General features: G+C 36.9%; 1 protein-coding gene across 1 annotated transcript in view; it reads left to right on the forward strand.

Annotated features, from left to right (window-relative positions):
* LOC113108923 (collagen alpha-2(IV) chain-like) overlaps positions 1-27,363 on the forward strand; it is a 74,985-nt gene that overhangs the window by 13,815 nt on the left and 33,807 nt on the right. Inside the window, exon 4 of the mRNA XM_026272346.1 lies at positions 9,079-9,159. Coding sequence (XP_026128131.1) covers positions 9,079-9,159 — 81 coding nt within the window. The remainder of the gene's footprint in view (positions 1-9,078; positions 9,160-27,363) is intronic.

A 27,363-nucleotide genomic window follows, 5' to 3' on the forward strand; every position in this document is an offset into this window, starting at 1 on the left:
ATGAGAGAGCAAGATACAGGGCAGAGGGAGGTGTCATTTTGTCAAAATTCTGTTACCTTCAAGTTCTTCCAAACCTACATGAGCTGCTTTCTTCTGCTAAAAGCAAAATAAGATATTATGAAGAATGTAGGTAAGCAAACAGTTGCTTTTTCCCTTTTGATTTCCTTTGTCTGGTTTTGAGATGATGGTCCTGTTCCATTAAATTCATAAAAAAAATATTATCTCCATTTGCGTGTGCCTGTATATGCAGTTTCGTTTTGAGTTTGTGTGATGTGGATATTAGGTACCTGGCATGGACTGGGTTTTTTGTGAAGAATAATTACATCAATGCAATCAGTCATTGTAGACATAACACATGAGCACACACACCCACATAAACATGAATGCACTTTGACTGACTCTGATCCTCTCCTTTATACTCTTTTTTTCCCCTCATGGTTTATGCTTACTCAGAGCGCAGTGGTAGGGGCAGTCTATACTTCCAAGCATCCTTAGCTCCCTGTCTTTGTCCCTGGCTAGATGGGAAGGTGGCTGTTGTCAGACTCCTTGTGCAAACAAAAATCTCACTGGGTTATTACAATTAATGGCGAAATGAATGTTTGGAAATGTAAACTGATATTTCGTACTGTCACACTACAGCAAAAGATAGAAATAACTGACTTAAAAACATTTTTAGTTGGTGAAATTACTAGTGCTCTAATAATTTTGGCCACAACTGTATATCGTGTACATTACAACTTGCAGTTCCACAAAAGGCTGTGAGTGGCTTTATGATTGAACTTGGCTGTGCTAGCCATAAAGATATAACTCTGTAGACTCTACAGACATGTTCTCCATTATTATTTTGTGTAGCCTATATGACATATTTGTTCTGCACGTTGCCCTTAGTGGTAACTTCCTTGATTGAAGCAATTGATAAAAATAAAAAAAATAGTAATAATAATAAATCTTTGCATCTTGAGTGGCCAACACTGGTGCACGCAGACTAACCTCACATCATATGCACTTTATTATAAACACAAGCACACAGGTCCAGTCATGATAATTTGTTTGTGTGGTCAATACCTATTACACAGCCTCATCCATTTTGTTACACAAGAACATTTGTGAATCAGCAGGAGGCTGTGGTGAATTCTTGAACTTTACAGCCCAGCTGCTGCATGCACTCCCTCAGAAATGTCAAACCGCTCAGTCCTTCTGAGCTCCCACTGACCTGTGTGAGGGTCACACTCAAACACACACACACACACACACACACACACATACATACAGGTCACATTCCTCTCTCATAGCAACTCATTATAAAGTCCTTTAATTGGCAGGTGGTATGGATGCATCCTCTAGCTCAGTCTGTCAGGCTTCCCCTGAACATGGCCACTTTGGGTCTTTTGGGTCCTCAGTGCAGTGTTGATATCGTTTAAAACAGCAAAGGATCTACAATAAATTGTTTATAGTCATAATAACAACAAAACATTGTGCTTTTGTAAAATAAAGAAAATAAACAGGGTGCGCTCTCTGCCATATCGGTCTCTGTCACCTCTCTTCACAGACATAAATAAAACATCCTGAATCTCAGCGAATACTTGCCTCAAAGACATGAGAAATATATGCCCAATAGAAAGCTTGAAATTTCTAATTTTAAATGAACTAAGTCACATCCAAAATAAATATTCTCTGTTAAAGTAATCTATATGAAACAAACGCAATGTCCAGTCTTTCCCGTTTAAACTCACTGGGCCCTATCATACACCTGGCGCAATGTGACGGTCATTTAAATATAAATGTGCATTAAAGAAAATACTGTATGCAAAGTAAAAATCTGAGTAAAAAAAAAATCCTGAAAACGATCAAGATTTTAAGACTTTTGCCCACAAACTCATAACAGTAGCTCTTGTCTTTTATCATCTTTCTAATCTGTATCTCAAGTCGAGATGAGAGCACAGCTAAGGTGAAAGGTCAACAGAGGGTAAAAAGTCAGTGCTCAGAAAGCTTTAAAGTGATCTGAGATTCTTTAGGGTCACTGTTCAAGCAGACAGCTGACTGGTAAAAAGTCGTATTCAGTTACAAAACATTTCCCTTCAATCAATGATGGGGTACAGCTCCAGTTCACATCTGACAGAGTTTAAAGCCAGAAGTGGCTTCATATATGCTCAGACATCAAACATAAGCCCTCATCATCATCCACAGCTTTGTAAAGTATATGGGAGAAGGTTGCATGTGAAAGATTGTGTTTATACCTCACCTCAGTGTTGTTTTATGTCTATAAACTGAGATTCCATTTCAATGTCTTCAATCAATTTGAGACCTTCTGAACACAACCGCTGTTAAATTTTCCCATTAGCCATTAAAAAAAAAAAATTAAATATTTAATATGTAATATTTTACCTTTACAGTAATTTTCAGTAGCTTTAGTTCAAATGGATTTTGCAGTGTAGTGCTTTTTACAGGGATATGTTTTTACAGGGATGCCAGGAAATCCAAATAGCAGGACACATTCTGTCACACACTTAAAACTGTTGTTCTAATTTTTTTATAATTTTGCTACATTAGTGGAAATACTCTATAATTCATATGATTTCTAATAGACAGAAAATGACCAAAAAAAAGTACAGTGGTGATGCCATGGTACAGTGATGGTATCATTTGGCAATACCTTTGTTATACTGTATACCTTGCTACTTGAAATAAAAAACATACCCATGGAACTGGATATTTATACATTATTTCAAGAATATAATGTCCAAAGAAACCGATAATGCTATTCTTGGTGACTTTTTCTTAATGGGAGCTTGATGTGTAAAACATTGCACATACTGAAAAAGAACAAATTGCACTTTAAATATCTGAGGGAAAATGAAAAACAACTAAGCGTTCGGTTCTGGCTGCTTCCAACCTAGATTTGTTAACAGAAAGGATGTCCCAATTCCCCTTTACGAGGCTGTCATCTGGGAACAGCCATTACCATATTTTTTTCAAACTGCAACCCCTACAGTATTTTGCAATGTTTGCAGAGGAAAGGAATTTTTGTGTTTTATTTGTAATTATTGTTTTGGTTAGAATTTTGGCTAATGGTTCCAAAAAAAAAAAAAAAAAAAAAAATCTGGAGTGTGTTCCCCATGCTTTGACTTACTTACATTAACTCGCTGCTTAAAGGGTAAGTTCACCCAAACATGAAAATTATGTCATTAATGACTCACATCGTTTCAAACACGTAAGACCTCCGTTCATCTTCTGAACACAGTTTAAGATATTTTAGATTTAGTCCGAGAGCTTTCTGTCCCTCCATTGAATATGTATGTAGTGTATACTGTCCATGTCCAGAAAGGTAAGAAAAACATCATCAAAGTAGTCCATGTGACATCAGAGGGTCAGTTCGAATTTTGAAGCATCAAAAATACATTTTGGTCCAAAAATAACAAAAACTACGACTTTATTGAGCATTGTCTTCTCTTCTGGGTCTATTGTGAGTACGAATCATTTGATTTAACCGGTTCATCTTGAACCAGTTCACCAAATTGAACTGAATCGTTTGAAATGGATTGCGTCTTCAATAAGCATTAATCCACAAATGACTTAAGCTGTTAACTTTTTTTAACTTGGCTGATGCTCCCTCTGAGTTAAAACAAACCAATATCCCAGAGTAATTCATGCACTCAAACAGTACACTGACTGAACTGCTGTGAAGAGAGAACTGAAGATGAACACCGAGCCGAGCCAGATAACGAATGAAAGATTGACTCATTCATGAGTCAAGAACCGTTTCTGTCAGACGCGTCCGATTCGTGAACCGAGGAGCTGATGATACTGCGTATGCGTGATTCAGCGTAAAGCAGACTGACACACAGGGCGTCTGAACTGAACTGATTCTTTTGGTGACTGATTCTGAACTGATTCTGTGCTAGTGTCATGAGTGCAGGTAAACCGAAGGCTTGAATCAAGGGCAATCATTGCAAATTACGCCATTACGTTGAGCGAAAAAGAACCGGTGAACCGTTTTTTTTTTTCAACCGGTTTATTGAATCGAACTGTCCGAAAGAACCGTTTTGCGATAATTTTTTACATTTTGTTAGTGTTTATATTCGTAATTCTGCGCTAAGTGCAAATCAACAATTATTTCATTAACAGCATTCATTTTGAAGCAGGTAATGATTTAAACGGTGGTTAAATTAATTATTAACATTTTACATGCAAACAATATGTTCATAAAGAAATTGACTATATTTTGTCATGAATCAGTTACTTGTGTCGTCAGTGCGAAGCAGACAAACCCACCTAATCAGTTTGAATATATCGCTTATCTTGCCCAAAAAGACCCTAAACATTACAGAAAACACCTGAAATAAAAAATGATTTACATAAAACATAAAAAATAATCCAAATCAGGTTTTAATTTTAGAGTAGGTCAGCGGTATGCATGTGACTCAGTGCTCTCTGCTGGTGGGGATTAGTAAAATGGCGGATTGAACACTTCTGGTGGGTTCACTGCCAGTTGGCAGTTTTGAACGCGATGAGCGATCCAGACATATATAGATCAGTGGTCCCTTGCAGCCTTCATTCATCCATGATATATTAACTACCATGACTGAATCAGTATAAATCAAGAACATATTGTATTTGTTTATTTCCTTGTGTTTTTGATCAGTCTTCAAGCCAATTTCACTGACCAGAGGAAAGGGCCTGAATCATCTGGATCCTTGTGCGTACCAGACACCTGTTCAGTGGTTTGGCTAAGGCTGGACAACAGTGTGGAAATGCTTGTGGAAATTATGGTTTTGTGGTTAACCACAGAGAGATATGACTGGTTAATTATGAACAGTATGAGTCATGTTATCGTTGTGTATACAGGCAAATACTGACATCCATAAATGGATGTTTCTTACTCTTTATCGTAATATTGCATTCCTGCCATGTGGCCACACAGTTATGTAAACAGATTGTGCTTAAGTCTTAACAATATCATCAGGGTGTCTAGTAAACACCACAAATGGTGATGTCCAACAAGATACATCAAACCAAATCATGTCTCATTGTTTGGACCACCCAGTGGAACCGCTTGCAATTTAACCACACAACTGATATTAATTTAAAATGAGGCTTTCAAAAAAAGTGTCTTGAAGGGGCACTTATTAAAGTTTATGTTATGCCAGTTGATATACAGCATAATGCAAAAGTAATAGTTACCATTTATCAAAATGTTTGAAGAAGGAGCAGTGAACACTCACTCTGTAGTCAAAACAAGGCCATATGGAGCTTGGAGGAGAGGACGGTTGTGTCTCAAGGAGGAAAAGGACACAGATCACTGTTATCTTACTCTTTTCTGTTTATAAGACACATTAATCTCTCTGACACTATAGGAACTTTCTTCATAAAATCTAGGCATAGAGAATTTATAGACTAAACAAGGGTTTCTACGTACTGTCAAATTACCACCCTTTTGAAATAGTGTGCTTAATTGTTATGATTGTGCTCTTCTACTGTTCACCTAATAACATTTAATATAAGCTTGAACTATAATACATGTTCAATTAATTGCAATTAACATCCAATTGTCAGAAAACACTGTTCATTTCACACTTGATTAAGTATTTTTAAACTAATAATCTCATAATAAATATTCTTTATACAGTGTGCTAAATTGTTGTATGTACTTCAGAATCTCTCTATAGCAACATTTAATAAAAAGGAACACAGGGTTATTTGTTACGTCGTTATTTGCTGCATGTGTTAAAATTCAGCTATTAACAGATAAAGTCTGAGAGACTTTGATTATATGTAATTTGGGCATAATTGTTGAAAGATCATTGCAGATGAATGCAGATAGTTTCAGGCTGAAGTCAGGGCTCTGGAATGGAGCATAGACTTCTCTCTGTCTTTTATTTAAGGAGGCTTAAAATGTCTTTGAATGAATGGAGCCTATTGAACATTCAACTTCCTACTACATAACAACAAGATGCCTTTGAAATATGTACCATAAATATGTCTGGCAATTAAAAAACTCTACATAACATGTACAAGCACATAACATGTTTTCACACTGGTTTTCACAATGGTTTGTTTGAAATAGGCATTTCTACAGAATATAAAGAGAGACTTAAAGGTGAAGTGGCCGGTGGTTGGGTTTTGACTAATTTTGAACCAAGTGTGTGCATGATTTCTCTGCACTGTTTTTTATGAATGTGGCTTTTTGAACCAAGTGTGTGCATGATTTCTCTGCACTGTTTTCTATGAATGTGGCTTTGAGCTTCATAGTTAGACAATTGCCAGTTCTGTCCTCATTTATCTATGCCTTTGTTGTTTAGTTTCATTATTGCTTTTGTGGCCAGTGTCGTCTGGGACATGTCTGACCTGTGCAGTAACAAATCTGTGTCTGTAAAAAATCTGCAGTTACAAATCTGTTTGTGTCTGGTATTGTTTTTCCTTTCTTTTTTATTCATAGCCAAAGGCTTAAGAAACAGACTCCTGACCTTCCTGTGAGAAATGAACAGACTGCACACTCTGACTGTGTGCTTTCTATCATGTGGGCTTGAGTTTTGCCCAAAGTACATTTAAACATTAGAATGTCACTTTTTTCCCCACTTTTTGGGAAAGAAGTGTATTTATTGTTCACTTTTTATCACACTTTCAATTGTAAAGGGATTTAATTGTGGATTATTTAGTTTAAAAGTAAAGTGTTTACTTTGTGTTTCTACAAAAATATTAAGCAGTACAACTTTTTTCAACATTGATAAAAATAATAAATGATTATTGAGCAGCAAATCAGCATTTTAGACTGATTTCTGAAAGATCATGTGAGCCTGAAGACTGTATTGTATGATTTGTGTTTTATTTTTTATATATTTTTTATTATTATTTATTTTTTTTTATTATTGTTTTTTGGTGCATATAAAGTAAGCCAAAAGGGGTCCAGTGTTTTGTAACCAAACATTATTCAAAATATCTTCTTATGTGCTCCAACAGAGGAAAAACATACAGGTTTAGAATGGCATGAGGGTGAATAAAAGATGATAGCAGTTCACGATCCAACCACAATGTAGAAATAACTCTCAGCTCCTGTCATAGTATTGGCATTGCATGACCGGATGAAAGGAAACTGAGCTACTGTGAGCAAGTCTTTTCTGTCATAATTTAGAGTTGTTAATCATTACCCTTTGTCCTCTAGTGGTTTGATTTGGAAAACCTCGAACCTCCATGCATAAAAACACACGTCAGAGTGCATACTCCAGACCTTTTTCACGGGCTTGTGTACGGAGTGGACAAATGTTAATCAGATGATCTTTGTCTCAGGCTTGTTGGGAAATGTTTTTTCCAGGTAGCAGTGGAAAAGGTCATTTTTTGTGGGGAAAGCGTGGGGTGGAACAGGATAGAACACAATACTCCTCTCATCATCTGCTGTAATCATCAACTATTTAGCAATAAGCTGAAACTGGCCAGTCTTACACTCATTGTTTAGGCTGCCACGGCGTTTGTGCTACTGTTTAGTTCTACATCTTTCCCACCTCCCAGAAAACAATGCTTCCCTATGGAGTCATCTGCATGCATTGTTTCAGGACTTACAGTGCTCAGAGAAGACCATTAATACAAGTAAAGCCACCATTTGTTTGATATGAAGTCTTCTTAATATTTTATATTTTTGAGAAATATTGAGTATTTAAATGTTTAATTTGATTATAAATCTGGGCTCTGCAGTATGAATATTTGAAAGGAAGGAAATGCAACTTTATTTTCGTCTGTTAGGGGATCATGAATCCGTCTGAGGTCTCATTTAAAAGAATTCTTTGTGACTTGAGGCAGGAGGCTCAATGTGGCCTTTGTTGCTTCCAAAGCTTCTCATATCAGACGAACAAGACAAAATGTCTCTGAATCACTTTGTCTCACAGCAAGGAAAAAAGCAGACAGTTTTGGCTTGAACTTAAATGTTTCATAGACACACAGGACTGTTTCAGCAATCTTTGGGATCAGTGTGTAGGTGTGAGCAGACATGCTGCCATCATAGATGGAGACCCTCTGATAAATAAGGTCCCCCGTCACATTTTTTTTTTTTTTTTAAATAAGTAATGTATTCATTAGTTCAGTAGTGTTCATTTGCAGACCCTCTAAACTGAATTCTTGCAGTTAATGCATGTCACAAGTTATAAATTAACTTTTCTTTACAACAAAATGCTTTAGTCTGCAATAAGTTCAAGCTATATAGTCCAGCTAAGTCATGTTTTAAATGTGGAGCACTTGCTGTTGTCAGACTCCTTGTGCATATACAAATCTCACTGGCAGAATGAATGTTTGGAAACAACTGTTATTTCCTGTTTACACACTACAGCAAAAACAAATAACTGCCTTTTTTTATAATAATGGGCAAACATTTTGCACAGTACTGTAGATATTTGAAATAACACATTCATCTCATATAGCATCCCTTGCATGTTCTTCAATGACACTAATGTTCACTGTTTAGATTTTAGTTAAAAATATTGTACATTTATATAAATATTGACATAGTCTTGTATTGGGTTAAGCAATAAAACCTATACATAAGTATCAAAAATAATGTGATTAATGTGATTTATACATAGCAGAAAGAAAATCTGTTAGTTTTAATAAAAACAAACTATCAATCACTTATTTTCTTCCAAAATAAAAATGCAAGATACTGTAAGTGGTTGATGATTTTTGTATACTATTGTAGGTAGTTGGTAGTTGGTTTTAGTAAGACCTTATAAAACCTCATTACATTCTCATCAGTATTTTTGAAAATGATCTTGTAAATGCCCTGCATAAAAAAAAGGAAGACAAAAAATGAAGGATGGCTTGCTGAGTGGCATGGTTTGACCATGAGTCATGAGAGTGTCTGGAACATGATGGGGATTCACATCAAGCTGCCACATTAGAAAAACTGAAAGCATTGTGAGAGCCTCTAGCCCTACATCACAACTTTCAGCATTCTTGTCTGTTATGTACAATGCTAAATATGCTATAAATCAAATGCACTTCATCATTTCACACGGCATAACATCTGCTGGCACCGAATAAGCACATAACCCAACTGTGCCATCTTACCATTGTCTTTTTATCTCTCTTTCTCAGGGAGTGAAGAAGAGTGGTGGACCATGTGGGGGGAGAGACTGCAGTGGTGGGTGTCAGTGTTTTCCTGAGAAGGGTGCAAGGGTAAGTTTCATCCTAGCCAGAGACAATTTATTAGATACATGCCACTTCCTCAATCCTCAATACAACTACTGTACATAAGGAAAACCCGTAACGGCCAAGATGGCGGTTGGATGCACATGTCCCGCCCCTCCCGCTGGAAAGCCAATCATCTGCTTTTAACAGTCAAGCCGGGAAACATTTAAGCCTATCGTCTGGTTCCACTGACGTATGCGCACAGTTCAGGAACACGCATGCGTAGTAAAAGTATAACCTGTGGGGAAAAGGCGTTTTAAACCTTATTTTGGGGCAAAGTCATCAACATTTTTCAGCAATTTTTATTATATTTTACTGCTGTTTCTATACATGCAGTTTTTATGTCCCGGTGACCAGTGAAAGTGCAGTTCTGACTCTATGCCCATTCATTTACTGTAGATAGGAGCTGGTCTTGTTAGCCTGAAATAGCTGCCCGGAGGAATTGCCAAGATGGCGTCCGAGTGGCACGACTTGCTTAAAAGGACTTTGTCCTAGCCTATCTCAGCACCTTTATCTCTTCTATTCTACTGTGATGAATTTGAATACACTGCCATTTATCCACAATGCAAAACATAGAATTAGTGGAAATTCTTAAAGAAATACACTATTTTTTGTTCTAATCTTACAGCATGAAATAAATCAAATCCAATATGTGATCATGGACCACAAAACCAGTCTTAAGTGTCATTTTTTTTTTCGAAATTGAGATTTATATAAAATCTGAACGTTGAATAAATAAGTTTTCCATTGATGTATGGTTTCTTAAGAACCGACAATATTTGGCAGAGATACAACAATTTGAAAATCTGGAGTCAGACCATGCAGAAAAATTTAAATGATCACCTTTAATTTTGTCCAAATTGAGTTCTTAGCAATGCATATTACTAATCAAAAATTAAGTTTTGATATATTTAATATTGTAAATTTACAAAATATCTTCATGGAACATGATCTTTACTTAATATCCCAATGATTTTTGGCATGAGCGAAAAATCAATAATTTCACTTTTTTTTATGGCTATTACTGTCACAGTCTTCAGCTGGTGGGCCCAGGATGGCCACCATATGACACTGTCTTTCTTTGAACACATGTCTTATGTTGTGTTTGTTTGGTGCCATGTGCTCTCTCCTGTCTATTGTCTGACCCCGCCCATCTTGTTACCTCATTATTGTTTTAGTTGCTCCACCTATGTTTCTCTCTTTCTTCTGGACTCCATTCCCCTAAACTCCACTCACCTGTTCTCTTGTTACCTTATTCTCTGATTTAATTTGTCCCAGCTGTTTACCTGATTGCCTCTTCTTTATAAGCTCTCTGTGTTTTCTGTTCCGGGCTTGTTTGTCTCACATATGTGCCGGTTCGTGCCTTTGATGTCTGTCTGCTCTGTGCTCAGTTTATGTCTCATTGTAAGCATGAAATGTTGCTCTGGTTCAGTGTGTTTTTGTTTATTTTGGTATTTATAAATAAAGACTCCTCATCTGCCTGCACTTGAATCTTCGCCTATTACGATCCGTGACTATTACGACAAATATACCCCATCGACTTAAGACTGGTTTTGTGGTCCAGGGTTACATATTTCAATGGACAGGTGATAAATTATATTGGTATTTGCTTGTACAACACTTCCAAACAAACATTTTTTTTCTATAAAGATATACAATAAGTAGGTAACACATTAGAATAGGGTTCCATTAGTTAATGTTAGTTAACTACTTTAGTTAACATGATGTAAGCAAGAACAATCCTTCTACAGCATTTATTTATCTTAGTTAATGTTAATTTCAACATTGACTAATCCATTATTCAAATCAAAAATTGTACTTGTTAAGCTTGTTAAGGAAAAATTGACAACAGGCCGTTGAATTATTAGAAAAACGCGGAGTGGCCCTTACACCTCGGGTGTGCATTATTTTTCTATAAATTTTTCTATAAATAATTATTTTCTATGCAGTTATTAACTTCATTAATAACTGCATAGAAAATCGCTATTGTGAGTAAGATTATTTATTCCGCGTCTCATCAAATGCCTCTTTTCCTAGCTCCAAAACGTCATTATAAAGTTGGTAATGGAGGCTTGAGCCGTTGATAGCATTCTAATGCAGTTATAAATTAAGTTATTAGAAAGAGAGCAAGAGCGAAGAGACACACACACACACACACACACACAGAGAGAGAGAGAGAGAGAGAGAGAGAGAGAGAGAGAGAGAGAGAGCTTGTGTGAATTAGGCTAACTTACCTCTGTGCGTCTCAAAACATTCTTCTGCTGAAGCGTCTGTTATTACCTTGCTAGTGGTAAAAATGTCATGTGTAGCCTTTAAAGGGTTAGTTCATCGAAAAATCAAAATTTTGTCATTAATAACTTACCCTCATGTCGTTCCAAACCCCGTGAGACCTCCGTTTATCTTCGGAACACAGTTTAAGATATTTTGGATTTAGTCCGAGAGCTCTCAGTCCCTTCATTGAAATTGTGTGCACCTGTTTCTGGACACTGTCCAGAAAGGTAAGAAAAACATCATCAAAGTAGTCCATGTGACATCAGAGGGTCAGTTAGAATTTTTTGAAGCATCGAAAATACATTTTGGTCCAAAAATAGCAAAAACTACAACTTTATTCATCATTGTCTTTTCTTCCGTGTCTGTTGTGAGAGTTCAAAACAAATCAATTTGTGATATCCGGTTCGCGAACGAATCATTCGATGTAACCGGATCTTTTTGAACCAGTTCACCAAATCGAACTGAATTGAACTGAAATATTGGTTCGCGTCTCCAATACGCATTAATCCACAAATGACTTAAGCTGTTAACTTTTTCAATGTAACTTTTTCCCGGAGTAATTCATTTACTCAAACAGTACACTGACTGAACTGCTGTGAAGAGAGAACTGAAGATGAACACCGAGCCGAGCCAGATAATGAACAAAAGATTGACTCATCGGTTCTCGGATCACTATTAGTTCTTTCGGACAGTTCGATTCAATAAACCGTTTGAAGAAAATGGTTCACCGGTTCTTTTGCGCTCTACGTAATGGCGTCATTGGCGATGATTGCCCTTCATTCAAGCCTTCGGTTTACCTGGGCTTATAAAATTATCACAGAATCAGTTCAGAATCAATCACCAAAAGAATCAGTTCGGTTCAGATGCTCTGTGTGTCGGTTTGCTTCATGCTGAATCACACATGCGCAGTATCATCAGCTCCTCGGTTCTCGAATTGGATGCGTCTGACAGAAATGGGATATTGGTTTGTTTTAATGTCAGCCACATTTAAAAAGTTAACAGCTTAAGTCATTTGTGGATTAATGTGTATTGGAGACGCAAACCATTTAAAACGATTCAGTTCATTTTGGTGAACTGGTTCAAAAAGATCCGGTTACATCGAATGATTCGTTCGCGAACCGGATATCACAAACTGATGTGTTTTAAACTCTCTCACAACAGACACAGAAGAGAAAACAATGATGAATAAAGTTGTAGTTTTTGCTATTTTTGGACCAAAATGTATTTTCGATGCTTCAAAAAATTCTAACTGACCCTCTGATGTCAGATGGACTACTTTGATGATGTTTTTATTACCTTTCTGGACATGGACAGTATACCGTTTCAATGGAGGGACTGAGAGCTCTCGGATTAAATCTAAAATATCTTAAACTGTGTTCTGAAGATAAACTGAGGTCTTACGGGTTTGGAACGACATGAGGGTGAGTTATTAATGACATAATTTAGATTTTTCGACGAACTAACCCTTTAAGCTGCTACACTATATAGGCTAACTGATAAAATCGTCAGTGCAGAGATGACAACACCTTTTTGTGCAAACTGTGTGACTGTTATTACAGTTGACAATGTGAAGTGATATCGAACTGTAATGCAGTCAAGTAAGCTGCCAAGAAGTACGTTCACCATGTGTTTCCCTGAAAATAATTGCACACCTCAGAACGTTCGTCAGCCAATCAGAATCTGTGCACTGTGAATTAGCATGAACTTACAATGAATAACTGTATTTTTGAGCCTGTCCTCCAACAAAAAACGACCATACAGGTCGTTTGTGCAAGCACCTTATTACGACCTATATTCACGTTTTAAAGTTAAGCGCCCTCTAGCGGGCGTAAAAATAATGACAGTATCGCGTTGCGTCTGTCGTCATGAATTGACGTATAACATCATTACCAATCAAAACGCACGTTTATTTAAATGCAATGTGTGGGCGTTTTACAACGATCTAACAGTATTTCCCACATATTTTACTAGGTGGCTTTTTCGTTCAAATGACCACACCTAACCCCACTCCTAAACCTAACCCTCATTTATGCTAAATTATGATTTCTTGAGCATATACATTTTCATGCACATCTGTTCCCTGGGATCGAACCCACGATAGCATGATTACATATCAAGGTATAACGCAATAATCTACTGAGCTACACGAAATGCAAACCAGAGGGCAAATAAAAGAGTACAAAACATTAATATGAAAACGACCCTTTGCCGATAGGGGTGCAATTGTAATATACGCTCTGATGGGTCGTATTTCAGGGATTTGGACAAACGACCTATACAAGCGTATTAGTTGGAGGACAGGTTGGTATTTTCATTAACTAATATTAACAAAAATTAATAAATACAGTAATAAATGTATTGTTCACTGTTTGTTCATGTTAATTAATATGATAACTAACATTAACTAATGGAACCTTATTCTAAAGTGTTCTAAAGTAAGTGTATTGAACTTGAAATATCATTAGTTTTTAAGTATCACGATTAATCGTTTTCAGTTACATAATATATGTATGTGTACTGTGTATATTTATTATGTTTATATAAATACATACACATATAGTAAATATTTTGAAAAAATATATATTTTGTATTAATGTGCATATTTATATTCTCCAAGTGTATTAAGCTCATATTGAACTAATTACACACTGAGCCTAAAGTACAAAAAAAAAAGTAGGATGGCTTTATTTTTTTATTTTTCATTTAAAATATTTTACAGTACAGTCCAGATTGAATTGTAGGTTCTTGACAGAGCTTTACAAGATGTGTTTGCTTGTTCACCATATCTGAGACCTTTCGTCTTCTGCCGTAAAAGTAAAACTCCTTAGGGAGGGTGGGAGAGAGAGGAAATACATTCCTTAGCAAACCATAGGATATGAAGGTCCTTGTGAGTATGACTTGAGATGTCAGTTCAGTGGACTTTTTCCGTGCACTGTACAGGATCAGGAAAAAGGGTTTTATTGTTCTGTTGAGTCATATAATAAGGGCCAAGGCTGCTAAAGTTATAAGGCACTCATTCCAGAAGACATTTTTCCTTTTGTTAAACAAAAATGAAAACATAGAAGGGAAGGAATCGCAGACAAACACTCCCTGTTTGTATTTCTGACGTACATGTATAGTCATATTTCTGTTCAGTTTGACATTCTGTTATATGTAAGTCAGCTTTTTACTGGTGATTCATAGTTTTAATACACAACAGGATTTACGTTGTTATATCAATCACATGGTTGAAATGCTTTGTGCTGTTAGTTATATACAGGGACTAAACATAAAGCCAAATTGAAAATAAGATGCCCTTTAATGCAACTTTGATTCTGCACCTCAGTGTTGTGGGTGCAAACTCAGCACAAGAAAATAAAATGTATTCCATACAAAAGTGTTGTTTTGAAAAAAAATTTTTGTTGTTTCCACAATCTGTCAGCATCTTGCTTTGGCACTTTTTCCACTCTTTGTATAGTACACAGTTTGATGTATGTGCTCATGAATGATGTTTTGTAAAAACAACCTCACAGATGTCTGGACACAGTTCATATCTCCCACTGGGTCCCTTGTGACCTTCTGCTGTCCAGCCTTGACATGTGAGGTCAACAGGAAATAAATGTGAAATTAATTTGTAAGATAATGACAGGGCCATTTGTTAGCAATATTTAAGTTGAGAGATGTATTTTTGGCCAGAGGAACTGTGGATGTTAAATTATTATTTATTGGCTTAATTAAACAGTCTTAAATGTTAATTTTTATTAAATGTAATAATACAACTGCAATAGGTTGATGATTTAGATTTATGTAAAGGAGTATTTTTCAAATGAACCTTAAAGAATCATCCAGTGGTTCATAGTAAATACACTGTCTTGTCTAATTTTATGTATGTAATTGTACTGGCACTGTGCATATGGATGGGATACCATTCTTGGTATGAGTTGTGACTTGATGGGAAACATTTTTTTTATATACTTTAGTGAACATGAGTGACAGAAGGTTAGTACATTAACTGTGTTACTATGTTGAATAAATGACACGTATACCGGATACTGTATATAGCTTATTTTAGCAGGAACCGTAATACAATGCGTATCATCACATAATTTCTTGGCTCTTATAATAGTTTGACGTTGGTGGAAAAGAGGCAGAGTTCTTCTTGCCTGTCTTTTTTTGGATGTGGGTAAAATGCATATTCTCTAAAAATGGATCTGTGTTTCATGTAAATAAATTGTGCATCCTGCATGTCCTTTCATAGACTTCCGTGTGTCTGTGTGAGAGAGGATGCAGTAGAGCTCCTGTATCCAGTATGTGTCTTGCTGGAGCGATCCGTTGACACGATTGTTTGCTCTCATTGTGTGTTATTCTAGTCCATGCCTTTACTCTTTACAGTTACAATGGATTGAAAATGAAGACTATGAATTCATTCAGGCTGCAAGAAACAAGCATTATTATTATTTTGTGATCAAATGTATTAGTAGGCCTTTGGAAGTTTTCTCACAAGTCCACAATAATTCTAAATGCCATCTTCATTTCCTCATGCCTCCGTACTGAAAGAGACTTTTCTTGTTATTCAGCTCAAAGCATTTTTTCCCCCTTTAAATATCACAATCTTCCACTCGCCTGTGCCCTTTCCATATTCAGCTGTGGAGTCTTGGAAAAAGTAGTTTATGTTTTAAAGAGCACACATAGACAAACAAAAGAAGCATTATAGGCAGGAAGAAGTACAAGATGAATACAGAGATTTAATTTTCTTATTGGGTGGGTGGTATTTGTGTGATCTAAACAACTGTTGCTGCGTCCCAAATGACATTAAAATTAAATACTGTGCTCTTATAAATTAGATATTCATTCACTATGTACTAAACCATGTAGTGTATGAATTATTTAAGGTTATTTAATCTATCTATCTATCTATCTATCTATCTACACCAGCCTTCTAACCTTCAGACCTTGAATCTCTCTTTTAAAATGCACAAGAATGCAAACTACATATGGCCACAATAACTTTCCGACTTGAAGGGTTTTTCCAACTTTCAGAAAAACAGACTGGCCAAAACCTTGTTAGTACCAACTGTATAAGCAGTAAATTGTTGTTTCGCTGTAAACACAGACCCTGACAACTTCACTGAAAAAGTGCCTATAACAAATTCCAAATGGTGAATGCTTATCCTGACCGCTCCTTCCTTCCTGTCAGAAACTGATATGAGTTTTTGCATCTTTGATGATTAGTCTCCTTTAAGGACATGTAACGTATTGTTTTGGACAAACGTTCCTATCCTGCCTTGACAAACATTCCTTATATTTATATTTCAGTGTCAAAGAAGAAAATGTTAGGGCCAGAATAGTTTCTTGGGACAGATCTGTGCAATTTCCTTTAAACAACACAATATACTAGAATGCAGAAAAAAAAAGAAAGAAACTGACCTTGAGTTGTAAAACTCTATTTACAATGCTTTTGTCAAATGTGACATAAGGGACTGGTAAATACTGTAATGACGTTCACAGTAGACTAGTAAACCCTATTTTACAGCTACATACTTGCATATCTGTGGTCTATTTAGACTATATGATAAAGATGCCCCTGTTTTACTAAAGACTCTGGCTTTTTGTGTTAGTCTCAACACAGGATTTAGACCAGCAGTTTCCACTCAATAGGCAGTCTAAACAGTGATCTAACTGTAATCACCATGAGTGACTTGAAAGGAAACAAGCTGAAGACAGCTGAAAAGATGCACGTGATGTTTGACGTATGTTCAAAACATCTGTCTGCCTGTCTCAGACAGGTACATTTCCTGTAGAGGAAGTCTTGCTTTGGAGTGATTCCCAGTCAGTCAGTCTTATCTTAAACATCATCCTAAATAGCTTATCTGTCTACACTGTGAAGAACACAGAGCATTGTTGCTTGGGTGCGAGTGTGCCAAAAAAGATCGAGATATATTATACCAAGATTCTACATCTCTCAGATCAGGGTCCAGAATTAACATTTTGCGATGCCTGACAATGCTGACCAACTTTGTGTGTGTGTGTGTGTGTGTGTGTGAAATTTGATCTCTGCAAGATATTCCACAATAAACTGTAAGTGGCATTATTATAAAATGGAAGAGTTTAGGAATGACTGCAATTAGACATGAAGTGAAAGACCATTTGAAGTCACAAAACGGAAACCAGGGCGCAATTATCTGTAAAGGTCACCAAAGCTCTGCTGATTTCATAGCTGAGGAGTTCCAAAGTTCGCCTGGCATTACAATATCTGTGCAGTGGGAGACTTGTGGAATGTATTTCCATGGCCAAGCAGCAGCATGCTAGCTTCAGATCATGAAGTACAGTAGGAGTGGTGTAAAGCATGCTGCCACTGGACACTGGAGCAGTGGAAACCTATTGGAGCAACGAACCACGGATGTTTACCTGTCTGGCTGCATTGTGTCAACTGTAAAGTTTGATGGAGGATAATAGTATAAGGTTGTTTTTTAAAGAATGGTCTATCTAAGATTTCCTTCCAGTGAAGGGAAATCTTAATTCTTCAGCATACAGTAAAATTTGGACAAGGGTGAAGGATAATTTCCCCATTATGACAGTCATTCATTTTCTTTCTCTTTTGGGGAGTTTACAATAATCTATTTCTGGACAGGAAGGAGCATATCAGTCTCTCATGACTTCATAGTGAATAGAATCAGATCATGTTATGCCTCTCTCTCTCTCTCTCTCTCTACTCAGAGCCTTTCCGCCCACAGGAACATTTCCCATACATGTATGACACACACCAAGACCTCTCACACATGTTCTGACGCACACATGTTCTGCTTCCATGCACACTACATATGTCACACTTAAATGTCACTGTGATAAACACACCATGGAATGGACACCACTTGCATTTCTAAGAAATGTTCAAACACACAGGCCAAAAAATGGAGTGCTGTAATTTATTAGAAGACCACACACGAGAATCAGAGATAGTGGTACTAAAGAAGCAATTATGTGATGTTCTGTGTTTAGTCATTCAACCGTATATAATTTCCAGCTGTCAAATGGAATATCACCACAATTTCAACACAGTATATGTTTAGAACTGTATGTGTAGAAATCTGATGTGGATAATATATATATATATGCAGGGAGAAAATGTATATGCTAATACAGTTGCTGAAAAATCAGCTTTGCCATCACATTCACAATAGTATTGTTTCTACTGCATTTTATCAAATCAAATAAATGCAACCTTGATGGTCATTGAAAGAAAGAAAAAAATACTAGTAAAATGTCTAGTCAGATATCCATGCAAGTAAACACCTGTTGAGTTCAGTTACGAATTAATTGGGTGAAAAAAGTTGAAATGCCTGAATGAAGTGTTTGCCAATTCAGAATGGACTTGCTGCCAAATGATTTTATAGATAATCTGAGCTGAAAATTAGTATTTAGTGTGAACAGGCTTTAAAATGGATTTAGGAAAAAGTATGCTGGTTGTTCAGCAGCACTGTCCATATGTTCCGTATCAAATCCCCCCTGATCCCCTCAATGATGGCTGTGAGCTGGTAACGCTCAATTCACATTTTTTCGTGACAGCTTGCTGATGATACTGGCATCTGAAAGCTACAAATGATACAGTGTATGGAGTGAAATCACAGAGTAATCTATGGATTAGTTTGGTGGCCGAATCAGCAATGGATCTTATCCCTCAATTGACTCTTGTATTTGAGACACAGTGATTTCCTTTAGTGCACCCATGTTTGGAGCTTTGCCCAGGCTGGCCAGTTGTTCAGCTGGTGAGCAGTGTTTTAGCACAGCTGGGACTGAAGTGGGTGGTAGAAGCATGCTAAGCTATGCACTAAACCAGCTACTGGATGAACAATCAACATTTCTTTTTTGATTCTAGGTAAAGCTTGTGCGAGTTTAACATTTGGTTTGTTTTTCATTGAATGTTAGGATTAGGATGACACTAGTTTAAAAAAATATATATATTGGTATAACTGGGCTGGAAATGATAGTGATAATTGATGTGAGTTTGGGTGTGGGACTACCTGTTTACTCAAGCAGTCATGCATTTCTTTATTTATAAATGTAGTAGTTTAATCTACATATTCTGGAAAGACAGAAATCACATACTTTGTGATGTTATTCACATTATAAACATTCATCACCAATATTGCATAGAGTACATGCACTCTTAAAAATGAAGGTTCCAAAATGGTGTTTTGGCCTTGATGCCATAGAAGAACCATTTTTCATTCCAAAAGAACCTTTCAGTGAACAGTTTGTAAAATAACCATTTTAAAGAACACTTTTCAACTATAAAGAACCTGATCTGCATTTTAAAGGATCCATGGATGTTCAATGATCTTCATAGAACCATAGATGCCTATAAAGAACTTGCATTAAACTTTCAATATTACTTTAAGTTACGTATATTTGACTTAAAATACCTATTGTGGAAAAAAGTAACACAAATTTTGCCACCCAGACTCATTAAACATGTAGCACCGTAGCTATAATCAGTCCAAAGATGAAAACAACATGTTATCTAAAGTGACATAAACATTTCATGGTTTCCTCAGTGGAAACCTAATATTTCCAGTTCAAGAGTTGTTTGCTTTTATAAACCAGGGCTCTGAATCCCAAGGGCATGTCAGTTAGGATATGAAAGGTAAAGGGTCTGTAATGTTATTGATCATCTGGTTGAAGTGGTTTGGTTCTTCCCAAAGCACAGGTCCCCAGTCTCATTCTCACTTGCATCACAGCTGGATCCTGTCTGCACTCATGTGCTGAGCCTCAGAGGGCTCATTCCTGAAACTTGAGGCAATGCCGCAGGTGTCTCTGGCTACAAGCGCCTCCTCCAAAAGTGGGGGGCCCAGCTAGACCTCCCAATACATGTGAACCACAGACGTCTCATGCGTTCACATAGACAAGCATAAAATGTTTAAACAAATGGCATCTGGAAAACAAAATGAAACAAAACCATTTGGAGAAAAATATTTTAGCCGCAGTTCAGTGTTTACATGCTGCAGTGTTTAATGTAATATCTTTCATGTCTTGTTTCTTCCGTCCTGTATTGAAATACTTAATCCAGTGTGACGCACGTGCGACAGTACGTGGGTCAGAGACCAAAAGAAGATCTGGACCAATTACAGCCAAATCTAAACACATTAAAAGCATAACAAACACAGGATCCCAGTGTAGCTGTGCTGTGCAGAATGCATCCTCTGAGCCCAAGCCAGTTATCAGGAGAATGTCAAATAATTTATCATGGCTGAAGAGTGTCAGTGATATATTTTCTTTCTTTCTTTCTTTCTTTTTAAATAGTACTGTTGACAAGTGGTTCCCCAAATACAGTCTACATAAGTTGGTTTGTGTGTTGATGCTGCTGTTTATTTATGGTCAGTTTGGTTGTGCACCCACTGCTTGCCCCGGGCTCTGTCCTGTCAGGATGTTGTTTTAAGGACCAGGTCCAAGAGAAACAGAGTGGATCACTGGGATGCTTAACTTGACTACTCTTTGTGTTTTAACCTGAAATATTAAATCAATTAAATATAATTTATACAACACACTAAGTTTGGAGTCAGATGTGACAAAAAATATATATAAAAAGTAAAATAAATAAAAAGCAGGTGTGTGCATGTGGTTTAAAATGATTGTATTTACATTTTTCATCTGAAGGCCAACTTTGCAAAGGCCATACAAAGTAAATATCATACTCATTTTCAGACTAATGCATTATTTGTTAGCTCTTGGTTCTGAGGTTAAGAGGAGGTGTTTGAAAATGGAGCAGGGGACTTTGGTTCAGTTTTAATGGTACAACACCTGTGGCACTTTATTTAGTCACCTATTTGAGAGAAGGCAGCTGCTTTCAGCTTCATTGTAAGTGCCACTCTGCATAAACTTTGTGACCCAAAGAGTAATTGGCCATTTATTTCATAACTGCAATTTTATGAAGCTACACCAAGTGGCATTCATTTGATTTTGTTTACTAGGATTTAAAAGATAAAATAATCAATGTTTTATTAAAATAAAATGATGTAAAATGTATATTTGTAGGCCTGCAGTTTGTGCAGTGTTTGTCAAGATTTAAGGCGGGTGTACACAGTGTGAATTCGGATGGACAGAAGATCGTATGTCCACGCACACGTCATGAGTGAGTTTATCTGAAAATCGTACAGGCGAAGTGATATACGACACGATTTTACGACCTGCCAATTTCCAAAGCAATCGCACAAAGTTGATAGACATTTTCGACTTGAAGTAGCGCTGCACAGAATGATCACTGTATGACATTAAATTAAAGCGAGAGCGATAAGAGAGCACACGGATCCAATGCATTCGAATCGCTCTCAAGGTACTTTGATGTCATACAGGGGATCATTCTGTGCAGAGCTGCTTCAAGTCGAACGCTCCTAATATAACTGCTCTCCCTCTCTCATAACTGCATATAAAATATTGATACGATGACTGTTTCCTACACATACAGGTTCTTTTTCAGCAACAGGAAACCAGGACTTCACCCTAGTGTGTGTGTGTGTGTGTGTGTGTGTGTTCTTGTATATGTTTTATAAATATCTCACATATGTGTTACAATGTAAACATGGTTTATGAGGGCAATTCCTGTGCCCTCATAAACCAAATGGCTTAAAAAAAAACAGTATTTACTTGAAAATTTAAACATGCATTTTTCCGTTATGGATACAGGTAGTGTATGTGGATAGAATATACAGTATAGAAAACCGTTACGTCTATGGAGAGTCCCCGTAAACTACATATGCGTGTGTGTGAGAGAGAGAGAGAGAAAGAGAGAGGGGGAAAAAGCATGGTACACATTGCTAGAAACGTCACACAGCGCTCGCTGTACCTGTCAGAGTTCAGCGAGTTTATCCTCCTGGTCAACATTAGCCGTGGCACTGCCATCTTCGTCTTTCTTCTTCTGTGGTTTTCCTAATTTGTGATTGGTCAACTTCAGATAGATCAACAAATAGGCTCATTAAACGGCACACGTCATGAATTCAAACCAATGGTTCACAAACTTTTTAGACATGTTTAAAAATTATTGGGAGGTCGGGAAGTGCTCGTTAGCCACTCTGCTCGACTCGTAATTCCTTGCAAATGATAAGAGCTGTGACCATACGAGCATACACGATTTCCACACAATTGAAAAAAACTCGTACAACAGCAAAAATCACACTGTGTACGCCCGCCTAGTAGAGCATGTTCATTGGTAATGTGATGACCTTCCTGTATACCTGTTATTACTTTTATAGGCCACCTGTGTGAACCAGAGCTGAACTGAGACTTTACACCAACATTAGCCACTTTTTCACTGTTGGGTCAGTATGAGCAAGTGCAGGGCAAATAGGCTCAGACCTGTATCACTGAGGCAAAAATAGCACTTCGTTTCCACCGTCAGGCCAGAAGCTACACTGCGCTTCACTAAAACCCGCCCTTTTTCTGAGGTGTATCTTTATCATTTCACTTGAAACCCATCATTTCACCAACAAAGAGAAGTTATCAGTAAACTAATAAGAAGTCACTGGAACTAGCTGGATCACAAAACATACATAATAAATGTAGCTGTTTGTTGCACGCTTTGTTAAATATTTAAATCCAAAAGCATCAATGTTTTACCATGTGATACACTGATCATAATGAATTCATTTATCAGGATTGAAAATTACTCTCACAGAAATAAAGCGTTATGACCATAGCCTGCTTATCCAGTTGAGTCTGTGTTTATTTGTAGTCATAGTATATACATCACATTTAGAAAGAATGATCATTTCTATATTTTTGTAAAAGCTCCCGAACAAAAAAACATTCTATTTTTATGACATAGGCTACATGGAGCTAAACTTTCAAGACGAGACTTATAGAGATAAAACTCTATTATCTAGAGATAATATTTTAAAGATAAATTATGTTACTTAATAAATACACGATTGTGATAAAGAATAAAAAGCTGACGTCTAATTTCTTCAAGTGGTCGCATATGGTAACGTTAATGCCTAGTGTGCAAAGTCTTTTGCATCGTTTATAAAAATTTCTGCCTTGTATGGTGATTATAATCCACATTGGATCCAGTTATTTCAAGTTAACTTAATGTAAAAAGTTTTTAATGCTGGTGTTATAGCTGCTTTATGAAATGATCCGCAGCGCTGACGCTCTCCAGATGTAGAGAAACTCCCCCTTTGTCCATAACCACTCCTCTAGCTCCCGCTGGCCTGCTTTGGCCCAAGGTCTTCATTGGGCCAAAAAACCTGGGTCCTGGCCCAGAGGAAGCGCCAATGAGGCAGGATCAAGCCCCAGACGTGACAGTGGAAACGCTAATGGCCCTGGCATGGCTTTGTTTGCTTGTTTGCTATTGACACTTGGTTTAATACTTTGTATCTAATGCAAAATGGCATCTATTACATTTATAGTGTGATAAAAATTTACAAATGCTTTTTGGGACACTGTAAATGTTTTGCTGAAACATGGTATCAGACAAAGATGACACTTTAAATTTTGACATTATCAGACACCCACTTAGTGTCTCTCTCTCTTTATCTCTCCACCATCCTGTTTAGATTCCTACCTTCCTTAGGGGAGATATCTGTTACTAAACCAACAGAATGAACCATGGCAACCGCACTAGTCATTTAGCCCAGTCAGCAACACTGTGTAAATACTGTGGGGAAAAAAAACAGAGAGCGCCTATGAAAGAAGGGACCCGGTGATATGTGTTGCATCTGTGTGAAGCAGCTCTAGAGCCTCACGTGTATTTGGACTATCGCTTTTTCAAGGACCGGAGATATTTCATTGTGAAGATTAGTCATAGACTAAATAAAATCAGCTCCAGTGGGTGGTTAAATGAACTGCATCCCCCAACTGGTGCACGGTCTGCAAATATACCTCCAGAGGAACATGAAACATTTAGTGACATGAAGCAACTGTAGTGTTTAACATAGAACCCATTAATACATTATCTCTATGTCAGAACACCATATATGGAAGTTTTGCCCTAACTCTTATTTGAAAATTCACATACAGTTGGTGAATTCGAGAATATGTCTACAATTCAGGGGGTTATGGGGAGGTTTACTGTCCCACATACACCTGTGTTCATGTTATTCAGCTAGGCCTTTGTGAATATGATAAAAGATTTGGATAAAAGATTTGGATAAAATGTGCTATTGAACACACCGCTTTGTTTGAAAAATATGAACTTAGATGATAGTTAATTAACCAAAGATAAAATTTCAGCAAAGATTGACTGAAGCTTAAAGTTTCAAGGATTAGAATGTATTAAATATGCAAGTAAACATTCCAAAATTAAAAAAGGAATGCCAGAAATGTCCGTCTTATCAATCAACTGCCCCAAAATCCTTCTCAACTGCTCGATAATCATGAAGTACCTGCTCAAAAACATTATTCCCCATTATTTAATATATCTATACAAATGGCCTCACATTTTCAACCAAGTTCCAGCTGCAGTCGGTTGTCAAAGTTTGCAATACATTTGTGTGGGACAAGCACCCTCAAGATTCTGTGCACCATTTTCACTTCATACTCCAGTCCTGTAGGTGTCAGAAAAGAACTACTTACAGGAGTTTGCCAAATGCCAATAGTGAACATTTCCACCAACTACGAGAGTGTTGGATGGACTTTTTCACTTTCTGGCAAACTATACCTTTAATAGTGAAAGGAGACACAAACCTCTTTGAAGCTTTTATTCATTTGAACCAATTGCTTCGCAAAATGTTACATTGTTTCGAAGTCCTCGAAATGCCACACTGATGACGCCTGCAGGTCAAAACTGTGTAAATGCAACACAAACATGAAAAATACTTCTTTTACAAACTATAGCAATTTTTTATTGAAAGTATTAAAATTTAAATGCAATTAAAATCATCAAATACCAATAAATGTCTGTGTGACGTTATTTTACCCCTTTCCCTGCTAGCATTTTATTTTAAACAACCACTTACATGTGATCGCTTGTCTCTGTTTCTTCTTCAACATATTTTAAACAAACAGTCAATGCTCAGTTAATACCGAACACTCTCTTAAAAAAAAAAAAAAAAACTGTTAATATTCAATGCATAAGAAGATGCACTGTAGCGCCCCCTACCATACACCGGTGAAAACACAGAAAGACGTAAAATGCTGTCATTTGCGAAGAAAGAGTTCATTTATAGGGTTTGATTTGTTTGAGAAGGTAAAAACCATAGACACCAGTTCAGTGGTTTGCTGCTTCATCGCAATGATTTAGATCAACCCCAATAGGGAACCACTTCGTTTTGAAACATTTTTGTTGCAGTTTAGATGTAACAAAGCCTCGTTTACTAAAATCTCAATTCTGGTTTAATCACAAGTGTTTAAAACACACTCTGAACCACTGGTTCAAAACAAATGATTAGCAAAGGTTTTGAAACACGACTTTGAAAGCACCTACCACTAATATTTAAATACCATTATTATCATGTCTAAATATTTGTTTGATTTTTGTATTTATTTTTGTACTTCGTTACTGTATAAAATAAAACCTGCTCACAGTATTGATCAATCAAAACTTGATAAATGCTCTGATAAAAGGACTGTCTGTGAGCTGTAGTCCGTGGCATAAGTTCAATAAAAATATGAAGCACAAGGTTCAGTTCAGTCCATGACCATTCATAACTCTATATTTGCCCGTTAACCTTTGGCCTAAAGCTCAGTAGAGACTCAATTGGAATCAGATCCAGGAGGATTTTCCCATCACGCAAGCACAGTGACATGCACGTTCTGGTGCTAAGAATGTTTATTTTATATGGAAAAGTCATGTTTTTGGCCTTATTTCCCATCGATTTCTTTTTTGTAAGAGGGCTTTCCTGAATGCTCCCCATGGAGATTAAGCATTTAGACCAGATTGATATTTATGGTCTTTTTGCACAGCAGCCATTAATAGTGTAGATGGTTTCCATTTCTGTTTTGTTTCAAAAAATAAATAAATAAATAGCAAATACTATATTAGCCCTCTGAATGACACATAGACAGCATCAGTAAAATATGTAAACGTGAAACCTTCAGTGCACTGTGAATTCAGAAAGTCGTGGGAACAGAGTTTAAATTGAGTGGTTTTATTTTGAAACTCACTGGACCCCTGAGAGCCCAGCATGACTGTATATGGATCTGAGTGTGTGTATAATTTTCTACAGTTATTGGCATGGCGCTGATGGTGCATATGCAAACATAGATGAACATGGAGGTCTGGACTTCCTCACACTCCTTTTCTCCAACTTACTCTTTCTCTCTTTCTCTCTCTCTCTCTCTCTCTCTCTCTCTCCCTCTTTTTCGCTAAGTCTGCCTTTGTGTCTGTGTTTACTGGCACCCATTAGTGGAAGTTGAGAGAATGAAGCTCACATTTACCTTTTAAAGCCAAAGACAGTGTGCTAGCCAGAGCTCTGGGTAGGTACAGACAGGTCTCTCTCGAATACAGATCTTTATGAAATGTATCCCTTTCATCATGCTGAACTATTTTTTACCCTCAGCCAAAATGTCTAACCAAAGTATTGTACCTGATTCGTTGAGTCACTTAGACATCTCCTCATTGTCATGACATCACTAGCATGTTTCACATTACATGACGTGCCCACTGTTTACTTAGTATGGATGTGCACATCACCAATGACGTTATTCCCTATTAGTTGTCTCTCAGCCTAGATATCAGTGTATATTATCCAAATGACACAAGACTAATTGAGATGTCAAACAAACGAATAGAAGTTTAAACATCAGTCCCAAGTCATTATGGACACACTAGGATTTGCATCTTGTACGTGCCAAGTCTTCTGGCATCACTCTCACTCTTGCATAAATACATCCATGGTTGTGCCTTCCCAATGATGGAAAACTGCAAGGTTTGGTGATAGGTACTCAATAACGGTTAGGTTTAGACCTCACACTGCCAATGTTCACTCTAGCCATGAAATATTGATGCTT

Source organism: Carassius auratus, chromosome 9 (assembly GCF_003368295.1).
Source record: "Carassius auratus strain Wakin chromosome 9, ASM336829v1, whole genome shotgun sequence".
Lineage (NCBI taxonomy): Eukaryota > Metazoa > Chordata > Actinopteri > Cypriniformes > Cyprinidae > Carassius > Carassius auratus.